Source organism: Macaca fascicularis, chromosome 9, assembly GCF_037993035.2.
Source record: "Macaca fascicularis isolate 582-1 chromosome 9, T2T-MFA8v1.1".
Lineage (NCBI taxonomy): Eukaryota > Metazoa > Chordata > Mammalia > Primates > Cercopithecidae > Macaca > Macaca fascicularis.
The window spans coordinates 133,715,071-133,733,159 of NC_088383.1; the positions used below are offsets into that span (position 1 = coordinate 133,715,071).

At 38.2% G+C, this 18,089-nt stretch overlaps 1 protein-coding gene across 11 annotated transcripts in view; it reads right to left on the reverse strand.

Moving 5' to 3' along the window:
* Nucleotides 1-18,089, reverse strand: part of EEF1AKMT2 (EEF1A lysine methyltransferase 2) — an 89,017-nt gene that overhangs the window by 38,232 nt on the left and 32,696 nt on the right. For 8 of the 11 annotated variants that reach the window (XR_012418257.1, XM_074003038.1, XM_074003036.1 and 5 more), the window contains one exon: nt 12,041-15,219. Coding sequence is in view for 8 of the 11 variants with exons in the window: in XM_074003038.1 (XP_073859139.1) it covers nt 15,125-15,219 (95 nt within the window). In the remaining 3 variants the exon portion in view is untranslated. Of the gene's footprint in view, nt 1-12,040; nt 15,220-18,089 lie in introns of those variants that run through there. The other 3 variants (XR_012418259.1, XR_012418258.1, XM_074003035.1) reach the window with 2 other exon arrangements.

Here is an 18,089-nt window from a genome sequence, read left to right on the forward strand (position 1 = left end):
AAACAAAACACCTCATTACTTTACATGGATTGTGTCTGCGCCATTTGAATGGTTCTATTCATAAATAGGGAAACTTTTTCTGTTGCTTCTAGGAACATTTAATTGGTTTTAATCCAATGTTTCAATCCCAGTATCAAACATAAATGAACAATTAACTTCTTGAGTTTTGTGCGCTTGGGAAACTATTACATTTCATGGCTATTGCTGAAATATTTCAGAATATCATCACACTTGACCCATTCTTTTCAGAAAAGCATGAACGGACATCTCCTTTCACACTACAGCTCACTCCACTGAGTTCTGCTGCATGATTAGAATGGACACCAATCACTGGAAAGGATATGAGTCTATTCATTTCAAGTTACATGATGTGGGATAGAGTCAATTCATCCTAAGAAAGCCAAAATGAACTAACATACAGAATACAGAATACTAAGATACTGATACCCTTACCCATATACGTTGCTTTTTAAAAATGCATTAAGGACCAATCTCGAAAGGAACAAGATCCAAGAACCGATGGTGAACAAAAGAAGGCCCAAGGAATAATTTTAAGAATGCTGCTATGCTTAACCAAAAGAGTCAGTGTTTCCCTAAAGCTATCTGATATCACACAATCACCTCAGCGTTTGAGGGCTTTAAGGACAAGAGTTTAATTTACTAACTTTTTATTAGGAAGCCTAGAGTGACTCCTGCTGGCAAACATTCAGTTTATTCCTACAATTACTAGTTCATCAGGTCAACTTAAAAAACAAGATGCAGGGTCCCAAGCGTGGCAACAATTATTACAACCATTATTCTTGTTGCTTTCAGGATGATTTGCATTTCACATTCCAAGGATGGTGGTCATGGCCAGTTCCTCTGCTGTAACACCTCCTTTCCAACCTAAAGCAGCCTGTTTTTCTGGTTCTGAGGCTTTCTTGAGGCTGTCTAGAACTAATATACTTGCTTAAGAAGTTATGCTATTAACCAATAAATAGTTACTTCTGATTTTCGAGATTTGTATCTCCAAAGACTAAAAAGATACATAAAGACCTGTGTCACACTTAACCTTCCATACTATAGGCTCTTCCCACATGATGTAATAATCCTACAGCTATATTATAAAACACCCTCACTTCTTAGTGCTCAGCTCCATAGTTCTTTACTATGAAAAAATTCTACCCAAAAAATTGTTATATTAGAGTTCTGCTCAATTCAGAAGAGTAGCTAAAAACGTAGAACTCTGGATTTAAAGCTATGTAAAAGCTGCAATGGGGCAGGGACATGGAGCTAAACTCTCTTTGTTCAATCCGAAATGGTCAAACCAAATCAAAACCAGATTTTGAACACAACCAGACACCTAAATGCAAATTCATAGGCCAGTTTAGGAATAAATCCATAAATAATCTAAAAACTATTACTTGTAACTTTTCCGTTATCATCAACCAATGCTAACCTGATTAAGCCAGAGAACACCCTGGGAAATATAAAATGCAGGGATTACTTGCAGTCTTTTACTTCAAGACCAATATATGATGGCCCCGCACAGTGGCTCACGCCTGTAATCCCAGCACTTTGGGAGGCCAAGGTGGGCGGATCACTTGAGGTGAGGAGTTTGAGACTAGCCTGGCCAACATGGTGAAACCCTGTCTCTATTAAAAATACAAAAATTAGACAGACATGGTAGCAGGCACCTGTAATCCCAGTTACTCAGGAAGCTGAGGCAGGAGAATCGCTTGAACCTGAGAGGCAGAGGTTGCAGTGAGCCAAGATCGCACCACTGCACTCCAGCCTGGGTGACAGGAAAAGACTCCATCTCAAAAAAAAAAAAAAAGAAAAGAAAAGAAAAAAGGGGGAAAAAAAAAGAAAAAAAAACAAACAAAACATATGAAAACCAGTGATAAAACACAGCAATCCTAGTTCCCCCAAAGGAGGACTACCAATTAGAGAGCTCCCCTATTATAAGTTTAAAGCTCTTAAGCAACAGGAGACAATAAGGGTGTGTTTTATTAAGGGTGTAACCTACTAAAACTTGTATCAACAAGCTAATAAAAGTATTCACCTAAGCACATTTGTGCAGAGGAGGGTAAAGGTTGGGTTTTGATATGCACTAAGGAGTGTCCTAGGTAGTTAGTGGGTGTTTTATTTTTATGCCTTTAGAACCAGATAAATGTGACATTCAAACAAAGAGCTGAGCTTTGAGGCTGGAACAAGTACCAGCAAATGTTCAGTTTTTCCCATCGAATCTATCTGTATGTATGGTTGTAAAAAGAGCTCACCACGAAAAAATTATCAACTGGTTTGAGAGAATAACATACTATCCTTTTCAGACTAACAAGTGAAGTAAGCAAACGCCAAAAGTTATACACTGGACCCAACAGCAGTATGCAGATGCACGTGTATTCACCCCTTTATTTGGCTTCCAAAAGCCACTGCCTCTTTGTCACAACCCTTGTATTAAAAGCCAGTCATTCACATTTCACACTGTTCTTTCTACATTTGAAAAGATCTTTTTTAAAGCAGAACCTTTTAAAATTACTTATAATAAATTATGAGCAGACATACATCACCAAGTCCACCTTAAGTATTTTCAAAAAGATTGGTGACTAGAAATATGTTAGCAAAATATACTTCTTTGGAAAATATAAGAAGTTTCTGATTATAGATGGAAATAAAAAATCTGAGCCTATCATGGGGGCAATTTTCATGTCTTACTCAGAAAAAAACGTTCTGTAAATTTTCCCACATCTTTGTGCAGCTACAACTAATAACCCTACCTACATTAGCATGTAGGGATCACATGATACATTAATCCTTCTGTTCTTTCCTGTCTGTTCTTTTTATCCACTGATGAAAATAAGAAATGAATTATAGCTCTAGCTGGAATCATGCGTGTATATATATACATACATACACACATGATATATATACACACACCTTTTTAAAGCGGTATTTGGTTCCTGAGGACAAAATTACTCTTTGATCCAAGAACTAAATAAAACAATTTATTTTCATTGAAAAATAACCTCAGCAATGAGTTTAATAATACCAATCCCACTCCTTTGATACAAAGTAAGAGTTGAAAGCAGCTTGAAGAGGAGTGACTATTGAGATCAGCGCATGTGAAGCCACACAGCTTTGTAACTGACTGTCTAGCACCATTGAGGTACGAAAGCATGCCAGCTGGGCCAGCATTGTGCACCACAAAGTATGGGTTGTGAGCCTAAGTCCTGAGCACAAACCCTGCTTTCCAAGTTGGCAGGTGCTGAAAACACAGCAAATGTCACGCTTGCAACTCACTGGATGGAAGAGTTCTGGTAAGTAAGCTAAAAAGAACCAAGCAACAGTTAAAACTTATTTCAACTTCGTTTTTTTTTTTTCAAAATTAATAGTAGCTACTGGTATTATGTGCTACAAGAAAACACAAGCATGAATAACAAACATTTAAAAGTTTATGTATGGTAAATAAAAAGCTTTAAAAAAAGTGTAAGAAAGGCTTTTCACTACATTCAAAGTAAATGGCATATGTAAAACTTATTAAACCTATTTTATTATTCTAATACTAAGGTTCAAAAGCATCTGTTTATGATCTTACATGAAGTAGACTCTAATTATTATCATTATAACATGGTGAGTTCCCTAGTTTGCTTCAGTTACCCCACCAAAAAACATATCTAAAACCAAATTACAATATTTTCATATTGCTATATTATAAATTACATTTAATCTAGAAAATATTTCAACTGTAGACCAGGCTAAATGTTTATGTTAACATCTTTAAATGAAACCATTTCAACTTTTTTTCTTAAACATTCTTTAGAGGAATTCACATTCAGTATTTGAGATATAAGCTCAAAACTTAATTTTTCTCTTGTCAACTATCTGCCATAAGTCATTGTCTCAAGAAAAATCGATTTTTAATTCCTCCCTAGTGATATGCTCAAAGCTACCGCTCTCCTGCCTTTCCCCCTAAAAATGAAACTGAGTAAATTTCATTTTCATTAGGTAGAAAGGAAACTAAAACTAGATACAGTTGGTGATTTCACAGAGCTTAAAAACCCAATCTAAAGGCTGAATCCTTTGGATTTAAAATGTCAAGAAAAGAAATCAGCCCCTAGAGTTCTAAAGGGTAGAACATTCCTGGGAGCAGTATGAAAAGAACATTTAGCCTACATAGTAGCCTGTGAATTTCTTAACTCTCCTCAGCAGTTTGTCAATCTATTATATTAACCAAAAGCAAAGATCTTTTGTTTGAATTCATACCCATGACTGTTCTAAGAGAGACTAGCCTTGCTGATTTTGTATGTGCATAACCTGCAGCTATAGGTTGAACTGTACCTACAATATAAAAGAATTGACATGAATGAGAAGTTGGCTTACTATTTCAATTACTAGTTTACAGCTTCTCTTAACTTTTACAAGGGACAAAAACCAAAAAAAACACCTTGATCAAAACCAGGTTAGTCAACCACTGTACTGTTAAACTACCTAACATAAATAACTGGAGCTTTGATTCTGTTCTGTTGTAAAGAGGTACATCATATCATATTGACCTCAACTCTGTAGAACTCTCTCAGAATGGTTAAAAGACTAAAGTCCTCTAGGATGAACTAGAGAAAGCAATATGGCTCTGGCCAACATGTCTATAGTCATACTAAGCAATCTAGACATTGAGATAGTCATATAACCACCAATAAAAAGGCTAAAGAAATAAACAAACCCAAAAAACCAAATGTTTTCTTTTTTTTTTTGGATACGGAGTCTCACTCTGTCGCCCAGGCTGGAGTGCAGCGGCACGATCTTGGCTCACTGCAACCTCCGCCTCCCGGCTTCAAGAGCAATTCTCCTGCCTTGGTCTCCTGAGTAGCTGGGACTACAGGTGCACACCACCACACCTGGCTAATTTTTTGTATTTTAGTAGAGAAGGGGTTTCACCGTGTTGCCGAGGCTGGTCTTGAACTCCTGAGCTCAGGTAATCTGCCCGCCTCAGCCTCCCAAAGTGCTATGATTACATAGGTGTGAGCCACCGAACCTGGCCAAACCAAATGTTTCCTAGAGTAGCATAAACAACTGATTCACCATGCCTTCTACACTACACTGTCAATTCTAGTATAAACTAAGGACAAATCAGATAAAGTATTTAAAGTATTACTCAACATCAAACTTGTCACTGCGAATGGCACTGTTAGCTTACAGCAAAGGAAATAAACCTGAATCACTGATTAAGGATATCAAATCTGGATGATGCAAAGTAGCAATCAATTATAAAATCTCAGGCCACTGCTTCCTAAATGGCCAATACAAGATCCAAATCCAATTCAACACTTTCATTAAATCCAGTGCCACCAGCTTCCTAATGCATGATCCTACAGGGACTTGCTCTTGGTTCTTTTGTCTGATGTCACTTGGAATAATGCTTTGGCACTCAGACCTAATGAAGGAAGGTATATCATATCCTTGTCCATTTGGTTTCAATTCAAATGCACCCACATTAACATTTTCCCCCATCATACCTACATTTCTTAGTGAATTATTACTGGGGCTGGATGCAGTGGCTCACACCTATAATCCCAGAACTTTGGGAGGCCAAGGTGGGAGGACTGCTTGAGGCCAGGAGTTCGAGACCAGCCTGGGTAACATGGCGAAACCCTGTCTCTACAAAAATTACAAAAAATAGCTGGGCATGGTGGCACATGCCTGTAGTCCAACCTACTATGGAGGCTGAGGTTGGAGGATCACTTGAGCCCAGGAGGTTGAGGTTACAATGAGCCATGATTGCACCACTGCACTCCAACCTGGGTGACACAGTGAGACTGTCTCAAAAAAAAAAAAAAAAAAAAAAAAATTACCACTTAAAACAGATAACGATCTAAATCCAAGGGGTATTCTTAGTCTCTGCTGACACATCACAAAGGACATTTCATGAAAATCTGGCATTATAATATCTGGTCCTGATTTCTTAAATGACTGAAAAAAAAAAAAAAAAAAGTACTTCAAGTCCAGCACAGTGGACTGCTGAGGAGTCCCAGCTACTTAAGAGGTGGAGGCAGAAGGACTGCTCGAGGCCAGGAGTTTGACTCCAGCTGAGCAATACAGTGAGACTTGGTCTATCAAAAAAATAAATAAGTGCTTCAGCACCAGCGCTAGAGACTAAGGAAGAAGAAGCTATACAGTATTATTTCTAAGAAGTTCTGAAAGGCCTACCTAAACTTTCCCTCTCACTTATTTAGCACTCCTCCTCTCTTCACTCATTTAATCACTCCTGGAACACAAATGCCTACAATGGAACTGAATACACTAAAACTGTGGCACTGAGGGGTAAAATCTCAAACAAGTAAACATATCAGCTTCATGGGAAGAAGGGTCCTTGGAGGAAAGAACACTGATTTGGCCTTGGTGTGTGGCAGCAGTCCCGCTAAGCTGCTTTACATTTCTCACTTAATATTCACATTCCTAATATGCAGGGTCTAAAGCACTGCTTCTCTCTCCAAGCTGTTTCAAAGAAATGTATGGAACAGAAACCAACCTTAAATGCCTACTATACAGAAGGTACTTTGCTAGCACCTTTAACATACTTCAATTTCACTGGGGAAGTAAGCAGTTACAGAGACAAACTGACAGTAGCCTGGAGAGAGACAGGGCATAAGGGCAGACCCATATACTATACTCAATATACTATATATACTGTAGTATATACAGCATACTATATATAAGAAGGGCAGATCCATATACTATACTCATATACTACATATACTATAGTATATACAGCACACTATATATAAGAAGGGCAGACCCATATACTATACCCATATTCTATACTCGTCTTAGAGTGGCAAATTAGATCATCTGTGTGTAGTTTGTGCCTTGTGTCAAAAAAGAAACATATTGGGGAGATTCCTCAAATTATCACAATTTTTCTAAGGCCCAGTCTCGATCTCAATCTTTCTATATATAAAAATGGAACTGGACTAAACAATAAGATGCAAATTCCTAAGTTTCCTGGATATCTCTAGGCCAGGTGCGGTGGCTCACGTTAGTAATCTCAGCACTTTGAGAGGCTGAGGCAGGAGGATCACTTGAGCTCAGGAGTTCAAGGCTAGCCTAAGCAACATAGTGAGACCCCAACTCTACAAAAAATAGGAAAATTAGCCCGACGTGGTGGCATGCATCTGTAGCCCCAGCTGCTAGGGAGGCTGAGGCAGGAGGATCACTTAACCCTGGGAGGTCAAGGCTACAGTGAATCATGATCACACCACTGTACTCCAGCCTGGGTGACTGGGTGACTGGGTGACAGAGTGAGACCCTATCTTAAAGAAAAATAAAAAAATTTAAAAACCTCTGGTCAAATGCATACAAACTTATCAAATAGAAGATATCAGTGACAATACTCAAATACAAAGTTTAAGAAAACATGGACAAATATTTTTTAGACTGAATATTCATCTGACTGCTTCGAATATTTTACATACATATGTATATATGAGTACAGATACCTTGGTTAAAAAGAACCATCAAGTTACCTAACAACTGACAGTTAGCAAATGGAGTATTTAATCTCCCCACATATACAGTCGACCCTTGAACAACATGAGTTTGAACTATGTGGTCCACTTATACTTGGCTTTTTTCAACCAAACTCAGATTGATAATACAATATTCTTGGGATGCAAAACTCACCTATGTATAGATTTGGTTATAAGCAGGTGGTCCCAGTATCCCTCGTGCATACCAACAGACAGCTATTCTAGAAGCCTATTTCATAGGGCTTTTTCTAAGCCTCAATTGATTTCAGGAGTATTATGGACTAAATGTTGGTTTCCCCCTACAATCTACATGTTGAAGCCCTGACCCTCTACCCCCAACGCAATGGTATTTGGAGATAGGGCCTTTATGAAATAATTAGGGTTAGACGAGGCCATGAGAGTGAGGCGCTCAGGATGGGATTAGTGCTCTTTATTTTGTTTTTGTTTTTGTTTTTGTTTTTTTTTGAGATAGAGTCTCGCTCTGTCACCCAGGCTGGAGTGCAGTGGTGTGATCTTGGCTCACTGCAACCTCCACCTCCCAGGTTTAAGTAATTCTCCCGCCTCAGCCTCCTGTGTAGCTGGGACTACAGGTGTGCACCACTAATTTTTGTATTTTTAGTAGAGACAGGGTTTCACCATGTTGGCCAGGCTGGTTTCAAGCTACTGACCTCAGGTAATCTGCCCTCCTCAGTCTCCCAAAGTGCTGGGATTACAGACATGAGCCACCATGCCTGCCTGGAGTTAGTGCTCTTTATAAGAAGAGACACCAGAGAGCTTATGCGCTCCCTCTCCTCCAACCCCAACGCACATAAAGAAGTCATGCAGACACACATAGATGGCAGCCACTTATAAGCCTAGAGAAGAGGCCTTAAAATAAAATATACCTTGCCAGCACAATGATCTTGGAATTCCAGCGTCCAGAACTACCTTTCTAGAAATAAATTTCTGTTAAGCCACCAAGTTTACGGTATTTTATTATGGCAACGTGAGCTAACAAGGATACAGAATGTTAAATACCACCCTTGTTTTATGGAGAGAAAAACTGAAGACCAGAAAAGGAAAGTGACTTGGCTAGGTCTAATCATTTTTCTCCAAAATTAAATATTTTTTAAAATCATTTGTTTGACATCTATTCTATTGCTTAATAGATTTTAACAAATTACCTGCTGTTATAAAATGAAAGGAACCAAAATAAATTCAACTGAATTTCAAGTTCAGAAAATAATCTCCTTAATTCATTGCAAATAATGAAATGATCTTACTTCTACTACATAATGTCTTCATCATACAAATTCCAATAGGAAACCTAGGCTCACTAACTGAATACTGGGGGAAGACAGCTTATTTCTTAGTGAGCTCCAGTATTCAGAATTGCTCTTTTAGTTTAATCCAGTTAATTACTTTTTTCTTTTTTTGAGACGGAGTCTGCTCTGTCGCCCAGGCTGGAGTGCAGTGGCACGATCTCTGCTCACTGCAAGCTCTGCCGCCTCCTGGGTTCACACCATCCTCCTGCCTCAGCCTCCCGAGAAGCTGGGACTACAGGCGCCCGCCACCACGCCCAGCTAATTTTTTTTTTTTTTTTTTGTATTTTCAGTAGAGACGGGGTTTCACCGTGTTCGCCAGGATGGTCTCGATCTCCTGACCTCATGATCCGCCCGCCTCGGCCTCCCAAAGTGCTGGGATGACAGGCGTGAGCCACCGTGCCCGGCCCAGTTAATTACTTTTTAATTAAATAACAACTACAACAATTGATACTTCCAACTACAAAGCAAAGAATTCTGTCCTATCTCTTGAACAAACTATATTATCAATTGCTTGATTCAACTGGCTCTCTCACTGAATCTGGGCTTTCCCTCTAGGCCTGTCGGAGTTTACAAAGGGGATAAACAGCTCATTCTTGTATGCCTTGCTTATGACCGCTTCTCAAAAATCAAAATATTACTCTCATTCAAAATAACAGTATAAAAGCAGCTTCCCTAAAACACAAATGCATCTCAAAGGTTCTATTTATACATAGCACCACATGTAGTTTTCACTCACAATTTCAGGTCTTTCTTCCAAAGCTTGCCTACAGCTCTTTAATTTCACCAGGTAGGTTTTATTAAATACCATATTATGACTGTCCCCATTCAGAAACCAACTAGGCTTCTTACTGAGAACATAGAAGGAAAACCTAATTATCAGTGCTTCAATGCATCTAAATTTATTTCATTACCAAAATCAACAGAGTAGGGGCTAGCTGCTGTTGCAGAGAGGCAGACGGATATGGAGTATAAACCGCTCTTTCCTCCACTCTTCCTTCCCCTACCCCACCCCTCAAAGTTCCATGGTTGGAAATCATCCTAACATTTTTTCATCCCAACATTTTTTTAGCCAGGATGTACTAAAATTAGATGGGAACAAAGGCCTGACATTTTCCTATTAGAGAAGGGTTAGGAGGAAAATGTGAACTGACAGCACCCACACTCTTCTACATTTAGCCTCTTCCTCCCAACGGTTCTCTCCTCTTTGCAGCAGTAAGGCAGGCTTAAAAGCTGGGGAACTACAGCCATCCCAACACCATTTCGATTCTGCTATCATCATTGATGATAAGCTGCCTGATCTGTAATATATTAATGAAAAATGAGAAATACAGTTCACAGTCCCCTTATTCAACCAGAGTATTTTCATATTTTTTCCTAAGCTACTCGGTAATATACACGATATGCTAATTGCTGGATCATGTGTAAATTTTTACATATTTGGGAAAACAGATGTGTTAGATTTGCTTTTCTTAAGATGCTTCCAGATACTATGAACAATAAAGATCACTCAAATACTTATCATTTGCTGATACGGTACAGTAATAAAAATACGTACGTAAAAATATAACATGGAAGAATTTATCATTTCTCATCCCTTCAGGAAACAAAGAAATCATTTCTTTTGAAAACAAAAATGTAGATTTTGGCTTTTTATTTCTTCTTCTAACAAGCTAGGCAAGTAATTTGCAAATACTTTAGGGCTCAATTGATCTCCTAGTTTAAGTCTTTTTTACAATGGTATCAGCATGACAAAAGTACATTCTGCCAGCCTATACATCTCAGTTTTTGAAGTCCTACTCCAGAAAAGCAGGATAGGATATTGATACATTCATGTCTTAGGAATTATTCCTATCTTTTTAAGTTTATTTCCCTAGGCCTAAACTATAGTGACAGCTCAAAATTCATCTAGAGAAGCCCTTTTAATGCTCAGTCTAATACACTGTGTTGCAAAAGATTTTTAAAACTCAGTAAGTACTGACTCAAGCTCTCTTTTTTTCCTGGTTACTAGAGCCCATCTTGACATCTAAGCTGGAAATGAATGATCTTTCAACAACACTCCAGGGATTTTGCTAAGGTCATATTCAATCATTCATTAGGCTTCTTACCCGTCGCTTTTCAGAGTTCCATTGTAGAGCTGGTTTTATTCAGCATTTATGTAGCCTGTGGGCTTGGGTATTTGTCTGCTTGATGTTGAGTTTCATTTCTATGCCCTGAACATAGGAATCCATCAATTGACCAAAGAATTTCAAACTATTCTTTTACTTTTCTAACAAATTGCATGGTGTATATGAAGAATAAATTAGCATTAATTTTCTTCCATTAACTGTTAATAAAACATGCTGATGAGCTCCCCCTTCTTCTATGGACATCTCTGTCTCCTGCCTAACCAAGAGAAATATAAGGATTTCCTAATTTTTTTCCCCACTATGCAATTGTCTTTCAGCCATATATGCTCCTCACCTCCCACAATCAAGCTCTAGGTCATGGGCAGCCTTCATTCAGTGAAGTGTATGAGACAAGACTTCTTTCAGAGCCCATCAACACCCCCTCCCACACACACACACACACACACACACACACACACACGCCCACACGCCATTAGCTAAAGAGGTTATTACTGTGGAACACAAGACACTTGGTCTCATACTATCAAAGCAGAGGGCTGTCCAGGAGCACATACACGTTAGCTTACAGAGCCCAAAACAGGAACTCAAACCCCAGGACTCTCCCCTGGAGACGAACTGTTCACATCTGTACAGATTTTCATTGTAGGCCACTAGACAGAGAGAGACACACACACACATACACATACACACACACAATTCATAAAATAAAATTACTTAAAAGAACATAAACGAAAGTCATTAACACAGGCAGGAAAACGCTATTTCTTTGTATACCAATTTGAAGAAAATTATTTCAAGGCCATATGAAACTTAACTAATAATGTAGGTTCCTTAAAAATTGAGGTTTCTATTATACTCTGGATAAATGTGAATTGAGGTCAACATACAGTACCGTATTATAGTATCATAGAAATTTTAAAATAAGTAAGTCCACTGAAGCACATGATTCATAAAAAGACTAAAAGTCTTTTGTATATACTTAGCTCCCTTATTTCTTCAAAAAAAGAAAACCCAGAAGATTGCATGCATACCACAGATGAAGAAAAAAGGAAAACTTAGTGCTACTACAATGGGAAAAAAATCATTCAAGGACAGTTTGTACTTATTTTTAAATGGCTTTAGTCAGGCTGCCAAGAGTGATATCAGGTTTGATTCTCACATACATAAATGCCAGTCCCAAAAAGCAACTCTAACTTGTGCACCTGGCTTAAAACAAAATGTACTGAAAACTTTGTATTTGTTAATTGGTGTAACCCACCCACATTCAGGCCTCAATTCCCTTTGGATTTGCACACGCACTTCCTATACACAGAAGTGGCCTGTTATGCAGCAGTAACATCATAGTGAAAAGCAGCAATCCCATGCAGGCTGCACCGAGAAATTGCGTTTGCATTTCAAACAAGTTTCTTCAAAATAAGCGTCTTTCGATTAAATGAAATTACAATTCCAAATTCTTATCCACAGAAAATAGCATTCACTACTTAACTTACTGCTCCTTTTTATAACTGCATAATTTGTCACAGTTACCCACATATTTATACAATTTAACAATACTAAGTTAAATAATGTATTTATGGTTTGTTTCAGAAACCTGAGGACATTTGCTGGCCTTGTTTTTAACAGTTTGGTATTATGTGAAAATACTAATTTCTTATTAGCATTTTTGGACCTTCCATTTGTTCTGGTTTTAGTCCCCAAGAAGCTAGCTTCCAGCAGGATTAGAGTAATAAGAAGAGATAACAACTTCCTTTTCCTAACCTTATCAAAAAGCTCTATGGTTAAAACAATTTATTTCACCTTTGCAAATGGCACAAACATGCTCCAAATAGTGACTCGAAAAGCTTTTCAACAAAGAACCATTCCAAGCTTTTTGTGAATCAGACTCAACATCTCAGTCTAGTCACACAGAAAGCCTAGTTTGTAGGATTAGTGCATTAAAATAGCATATACTTAACTCAAAATTCTAAAAGAGTACGTATCTATGTTATATTTGAAATCAAAGAATATTAATGTGAAAAAAAAACAAAGACCAGATCTCAAAAACTATAAAACTATCTACAGTTTAAGATCTCCTGTCTTAAGGTGAAACCCCGTCTCTACTAAAAAATACAAAAAAAAAACTAGCCGGGCGAGGTGGCGGGCACCTGTAGTCCCAGCTACTCGGGAGGCTGAGGCAGGAGAATGGCGTAAACCCGGGAGGCAGTGAGCTGAGATCCGGCCACTGCACTCCGGCCTGGACAGAGCGACACTCCATCTCAAAAAAAAAAAAAAAAAAATCTCCTGTCTTGTAAAATCAACACAATTTTGTAAAAAATTTAAATTGCATAATTTTGAAGTAATTTCTCAGTTTTTACATGTTGAAAATAAAAGCTTTTCAAAAATATTATTTTTGTTGAAAGTCCACATATAGCCGGGCGCGGTGGCTCAAGCCTGTAATCCTAGCACTTTGGGAGGCCAAGACGGGCGGATCACGAGGTCAGGAGATCGAGACCATCCTGGCTAACACGGTGAAACCCCGACTCTACTAAAAAAAATACAAAAAAACTAGCCGGGCGAGGTGGCAGGCGCCTGTAGTCCCAGCTACGCAGGAGAATGGCGTAAACCCAGGAGGCGGAGCTTGCAGTGAGCTGAGATCCAGCCACTGCACTCCAGCCTGGGCGACAGAGCTGGACTCCGTCTCAAAAAAAAAAAAAAAAAAAAAAAGAAAGTCCACATATATGTCTTCAACTATCTTGTCTTAATGGTTGATCAATGTTTATCTAAATGAAAAACTCACTCCCCCGTCTACCCCTCCCCAAAAAGAAAAGGGACATGTTAGATTTACTCAATACAGGAGTAACATTTGCCAAATAAACAAAAAGTCTGTTAGTTATGTAACCCAACGGGCACACAAAGCTGAAAATCTTCAAAAAATTATGCAAAAATGTGTATTATGGCTCCAATATTAAAATGTTACCATAAATATAAAATGGTATTAAGTATGAATATGCCTTATCTTTTCAAAAACATTACTAAACTGTTTCTCTTGCTAAATTAACTCCTAACTAGAATATCTTTGTGCATGTATCGCTGAAGGCTTATATAACTTACACTACTCTTTCACAGAAGAATGACAAAATTCTTAATAGAGGCAAGTCTTTGAGTACGGAGATGGGGAAAATTAATGAAGGATGATATGAGACAGAGTTGACTGGCTGCTATTCTGATACTGCACAGATGAACACTAACAAAATAACTACCCATCTTTTGTAACTAAACTTTATATGTAATCATCATAGGTCTCCAGCTGTACTGTAAATGCTATAAAGGCAGAGACTTAGCACTTGTGAGGCAGAATGTGCTAGAAGAGAATGTGTTTTAAAGTCAGACAGACCCAGATAAAAATCCTGGCTCCATCCTGTACTGCTGGACCTCATAAAAGTGACTTCACTTCTCTCAGTTTCATTTTCCTTATAAGTAGAAACAAGAACAAGCAATACATACCTCAAGAAGATATTGAAAGGATTCAATTACTTAATAAGACAACTCAGCATAGCACTAGCAAATAATATTCCTTAGTTCTCTTTCCTTCTACTACCTGTTTATCCCTTACAGTGTATAGAAGACCATAGCTGCAAAATGCAGGCTTGATAACTTTTGAGCAACTGATGTATTTCTCTGATTTTGTTTAATTACATACATAAAGGTAAGCGGCCTTTTCACAGGTATTAAGTTTAAAAATAACCACCATCCAACACAAAATAGTATTTCTTGTTATATTTCATAAATAGTCTAACAAAACACTAACAAAGTTCTTTTGCTTATTATTCTGATGCTGGAATAATTTGGTCAAGTCTTCATAAATAGTTTTCAACTTTACCAAGGCGCAAAAATCAAGAATACATGCTTTCTATAAACTCATTTACTACTTTAAAATTTTTAACTGTTTAGCAGTTACAGGAAATCTTTTTAATCAAAAACTATTTACATTTCAAATACAAAAGAAAATTAAAAATTATTGATTGATCTCTAAAACCCAACCACTTAGATGCTCATTATTATTATTTTCTTTTACCAATCCAGTATATTCTATTCAACATGTGCATCCTGTGTACTCACTAAGCATTTATTTGCACAAGGATTTTCCGTGTCAGGTTAACTTTGCTGTGTAGATTCTGTGTAGCTACCTGAATTTGTCCAAGAAAAAGTCTCACATTTTTTGGAAAACCAATGCTGCTACACTGTTTCCAGATCTGCCTCCAAAGCTGAACTTGGGTGTTGGCAGCTCTTCGAAAAGTTCAAATCCTGTCAGACAAAATTTAAATACTTTTATTAAGGATTGAGTCTCATAGTTACATTTATTTATATGCATGCATTAACACTATACCTTTCAACCCTTTGTAAAACTGTAAGTCCAAACTCTAAATTGTGCTGAATTTCACTTCATGGTTTTTCAGTTCTACTATGTATGTACAGTATATGTATGCTCACCCAAAATCACTTGGAATTTAACAAGGAAAAGACAAGACCAAAAACAAATTGCAAAAATACAGGCTTTCCATCCACCTCCCATTTCCTGAACTTCCTGTTTGTCACCCCCACAAAGCTGTATCTCCGTTAGCCTCTATCACCTCGTTTGTAGGAAGCAGCTAGCATGTGTCGAATTTTTTTGTTTGTTTGTTTGTTTTTTGAGACGGAGTCTCACTCCATCACCTATGCTGGAGTGCAGTGGCACAAGCTCAGCTCATTGCAACCTCTGCCTCCAGAGTTCAAGCAATTCTCACCTCAGCCTCCCAAATAGCTAGAATTACAGTTACACGCCACCACACCCAGCTAATTTTTCGTATTTTAGTAGAGATGGGGTTTCTCCATGTTGGCCAGGCTAGTCTGGAACTCCTGACCTCAAGTGATCCACCCACCTCAGCCTCCCAAAGTGCTGGGATTACAGGTATGAGCCACATCACCTGGCCCTGTGTTGAGTTCTTACTATGTGCCAGGCATTATTTTGAGTGCTTTATATGTAGCAATCTAATTAATTCATACCACACACATAAAAGCACTTAATACAGAAAGGCAAAATAACTTGGAAATGTAAGTGAATTTGTAGAAGATGAAGAAGTTCTGGAGAAGGATGGTAATGACAATTGCACAAAAAATGTAAATGCACTTAATACCACAGAAGTGTACATTTAAAAATGGTTATAAAGTGGTATGTGTATTTCAGCAGAATTAAAAACAATTTATAACAAAGATGAAGACTCAAACTAAACTAACTAATAAAGGTCCTAGGAAGATAAAGAACTAGTAACTTTCAAAGCATCACAGTATGGTTTTAAAAAAATTAACTTTGAATCAAAAATCCTAGGTTCAAGTCTCAGCTTCACCACTTACTAAATGAGATAGGCTATCAAGTTACCTCTACCATGATCCTGATTTCTATGCAAAGAGGCTACTAATACCAATGCGCTCCCCCACCCCACCAAATTCACTGTGATTTTGTAAAGATCCAAATAAGATAATGTAGTGTTTCCCTAAACTATGAAATAAAATGTTTTATTATTTTGCTTTTAAAAAATAGAACAAATAAAGCTGGAAAGTCACTTACTAAAATGCCAACCAGGGCCTGGCATGGTGTAATCCCAGCACTTTGGGAGGCCGAGGTGGGCAGATCACTTGAGGCCAGGTATTCAAGACCAGCCTGGGCAACATGGCGAAACCCCATCTCTACAAAAAATACAAAAATAAGCCATTGTGGTGGCCTGCGCCTCTGCGCCTGTAGTCCCAGCTACTTGGGAGGCTGAAGTGGGAGATGCCCGGGTGATGGAAGCTGTGGTAAACCAAGATTATGCCACTGCATTCCAGCCTGGGCAACAGAGCCAGACTCTGTCTCAAAATAAATTTTAAAATTAAAGTAAAATAAAACGCCAATCAAGCTTTTCCCTTATTGATGGAACTATCAGTTTTGGAATTTTTTTTTTCTTGAGGCAGGGGTGGGGTTCCGTATTTTCTAAATTTCCATGCTTTGAGCTCAAATAACTCTTGTAAACAAAAAAAAAAGTGTTTTAAATGATGTATATTGACTGGGTGGAGTGGCTCAGGCCTCTAATCCCAGCCTGAGGCTACTAATACTAATGCGCTCCCCCACCCCATCAAATTCACTGTGATTTTGTAAAGATCCAAATAAGGTAATGTAGTGTTTTCCTAAACTATGAAATAAAATGTTTTATTATTTTGCTTTTAAAAAAAATAAAACAAAGCTGGAAGGTCACTTACTAAAATGCCAACCAGGGCCTGGCATGGTGTAATCCCAGCACTTTGGGAGGCCTAGGTGGGAGAATCACTTGAGCCCAGGAGTTCGAGACCAGCCTGGACAGCATGGCAAAACCCCGTCTCTACTAAAAATATAAAAATTATCCAGGCATGATGATGTGTGCCTGTAGTTCCAGCTACTCAGGAGGCTGAAGTGAAAGGATCTCTTGAGCCCAGGAAGTCAAGGCGGCAGTGAGCCAAAATCCTGCCACTGTACTCCAATCTGGGCAACACAGAGAGAGAGACCTTGTTTCAAAAATAAAAATAAAAATTATATTATGGCATCAATTGGTCTATCATACTATTTCATTATACATCCTAATTCATGTTATCTAATTTCACCAAATCATAATAACTCAATATTATAATACTTATTAAAAGCTTATCACAAGAAAACTTTTCCGGCGGGCGCAGTGGCTCACGCCTGTAATCCCAGCACTTTGGGAGGACGGATCACAAGGTCAGGAGATCGAGACCATCCTGGCTAACACGGTGAAACACCGTCTCTACTAAAAATACAAAAAACTAGCCGGGCGAGGTGGCAGGCGCCTGTAGTCCCAGCTACTCGGGAGGCTGAGGCAGGAGAATGGCGTAAACCTGGGAGGCGGAGCTTGCAGTGAGCTGAGATTCGGCCACTGCACTCCAGCCTGGGCGACAGAGCGAGACTCCGTCTCAAAAAAAAAAAAAAAAAAAGAAAGAAAGAAAACTTTTCCAAATTAGGACATTTCTTTTAATAAAATAATATGATGTATCTTAATGCTGGAAAATGCAGGCATTGTGCTAGGTACATACATAGTTATATACCCATACTTGTTTTCAAAAATTTTACAAATACTTTGGATATTTAATAATAAAAACTTTCTGTC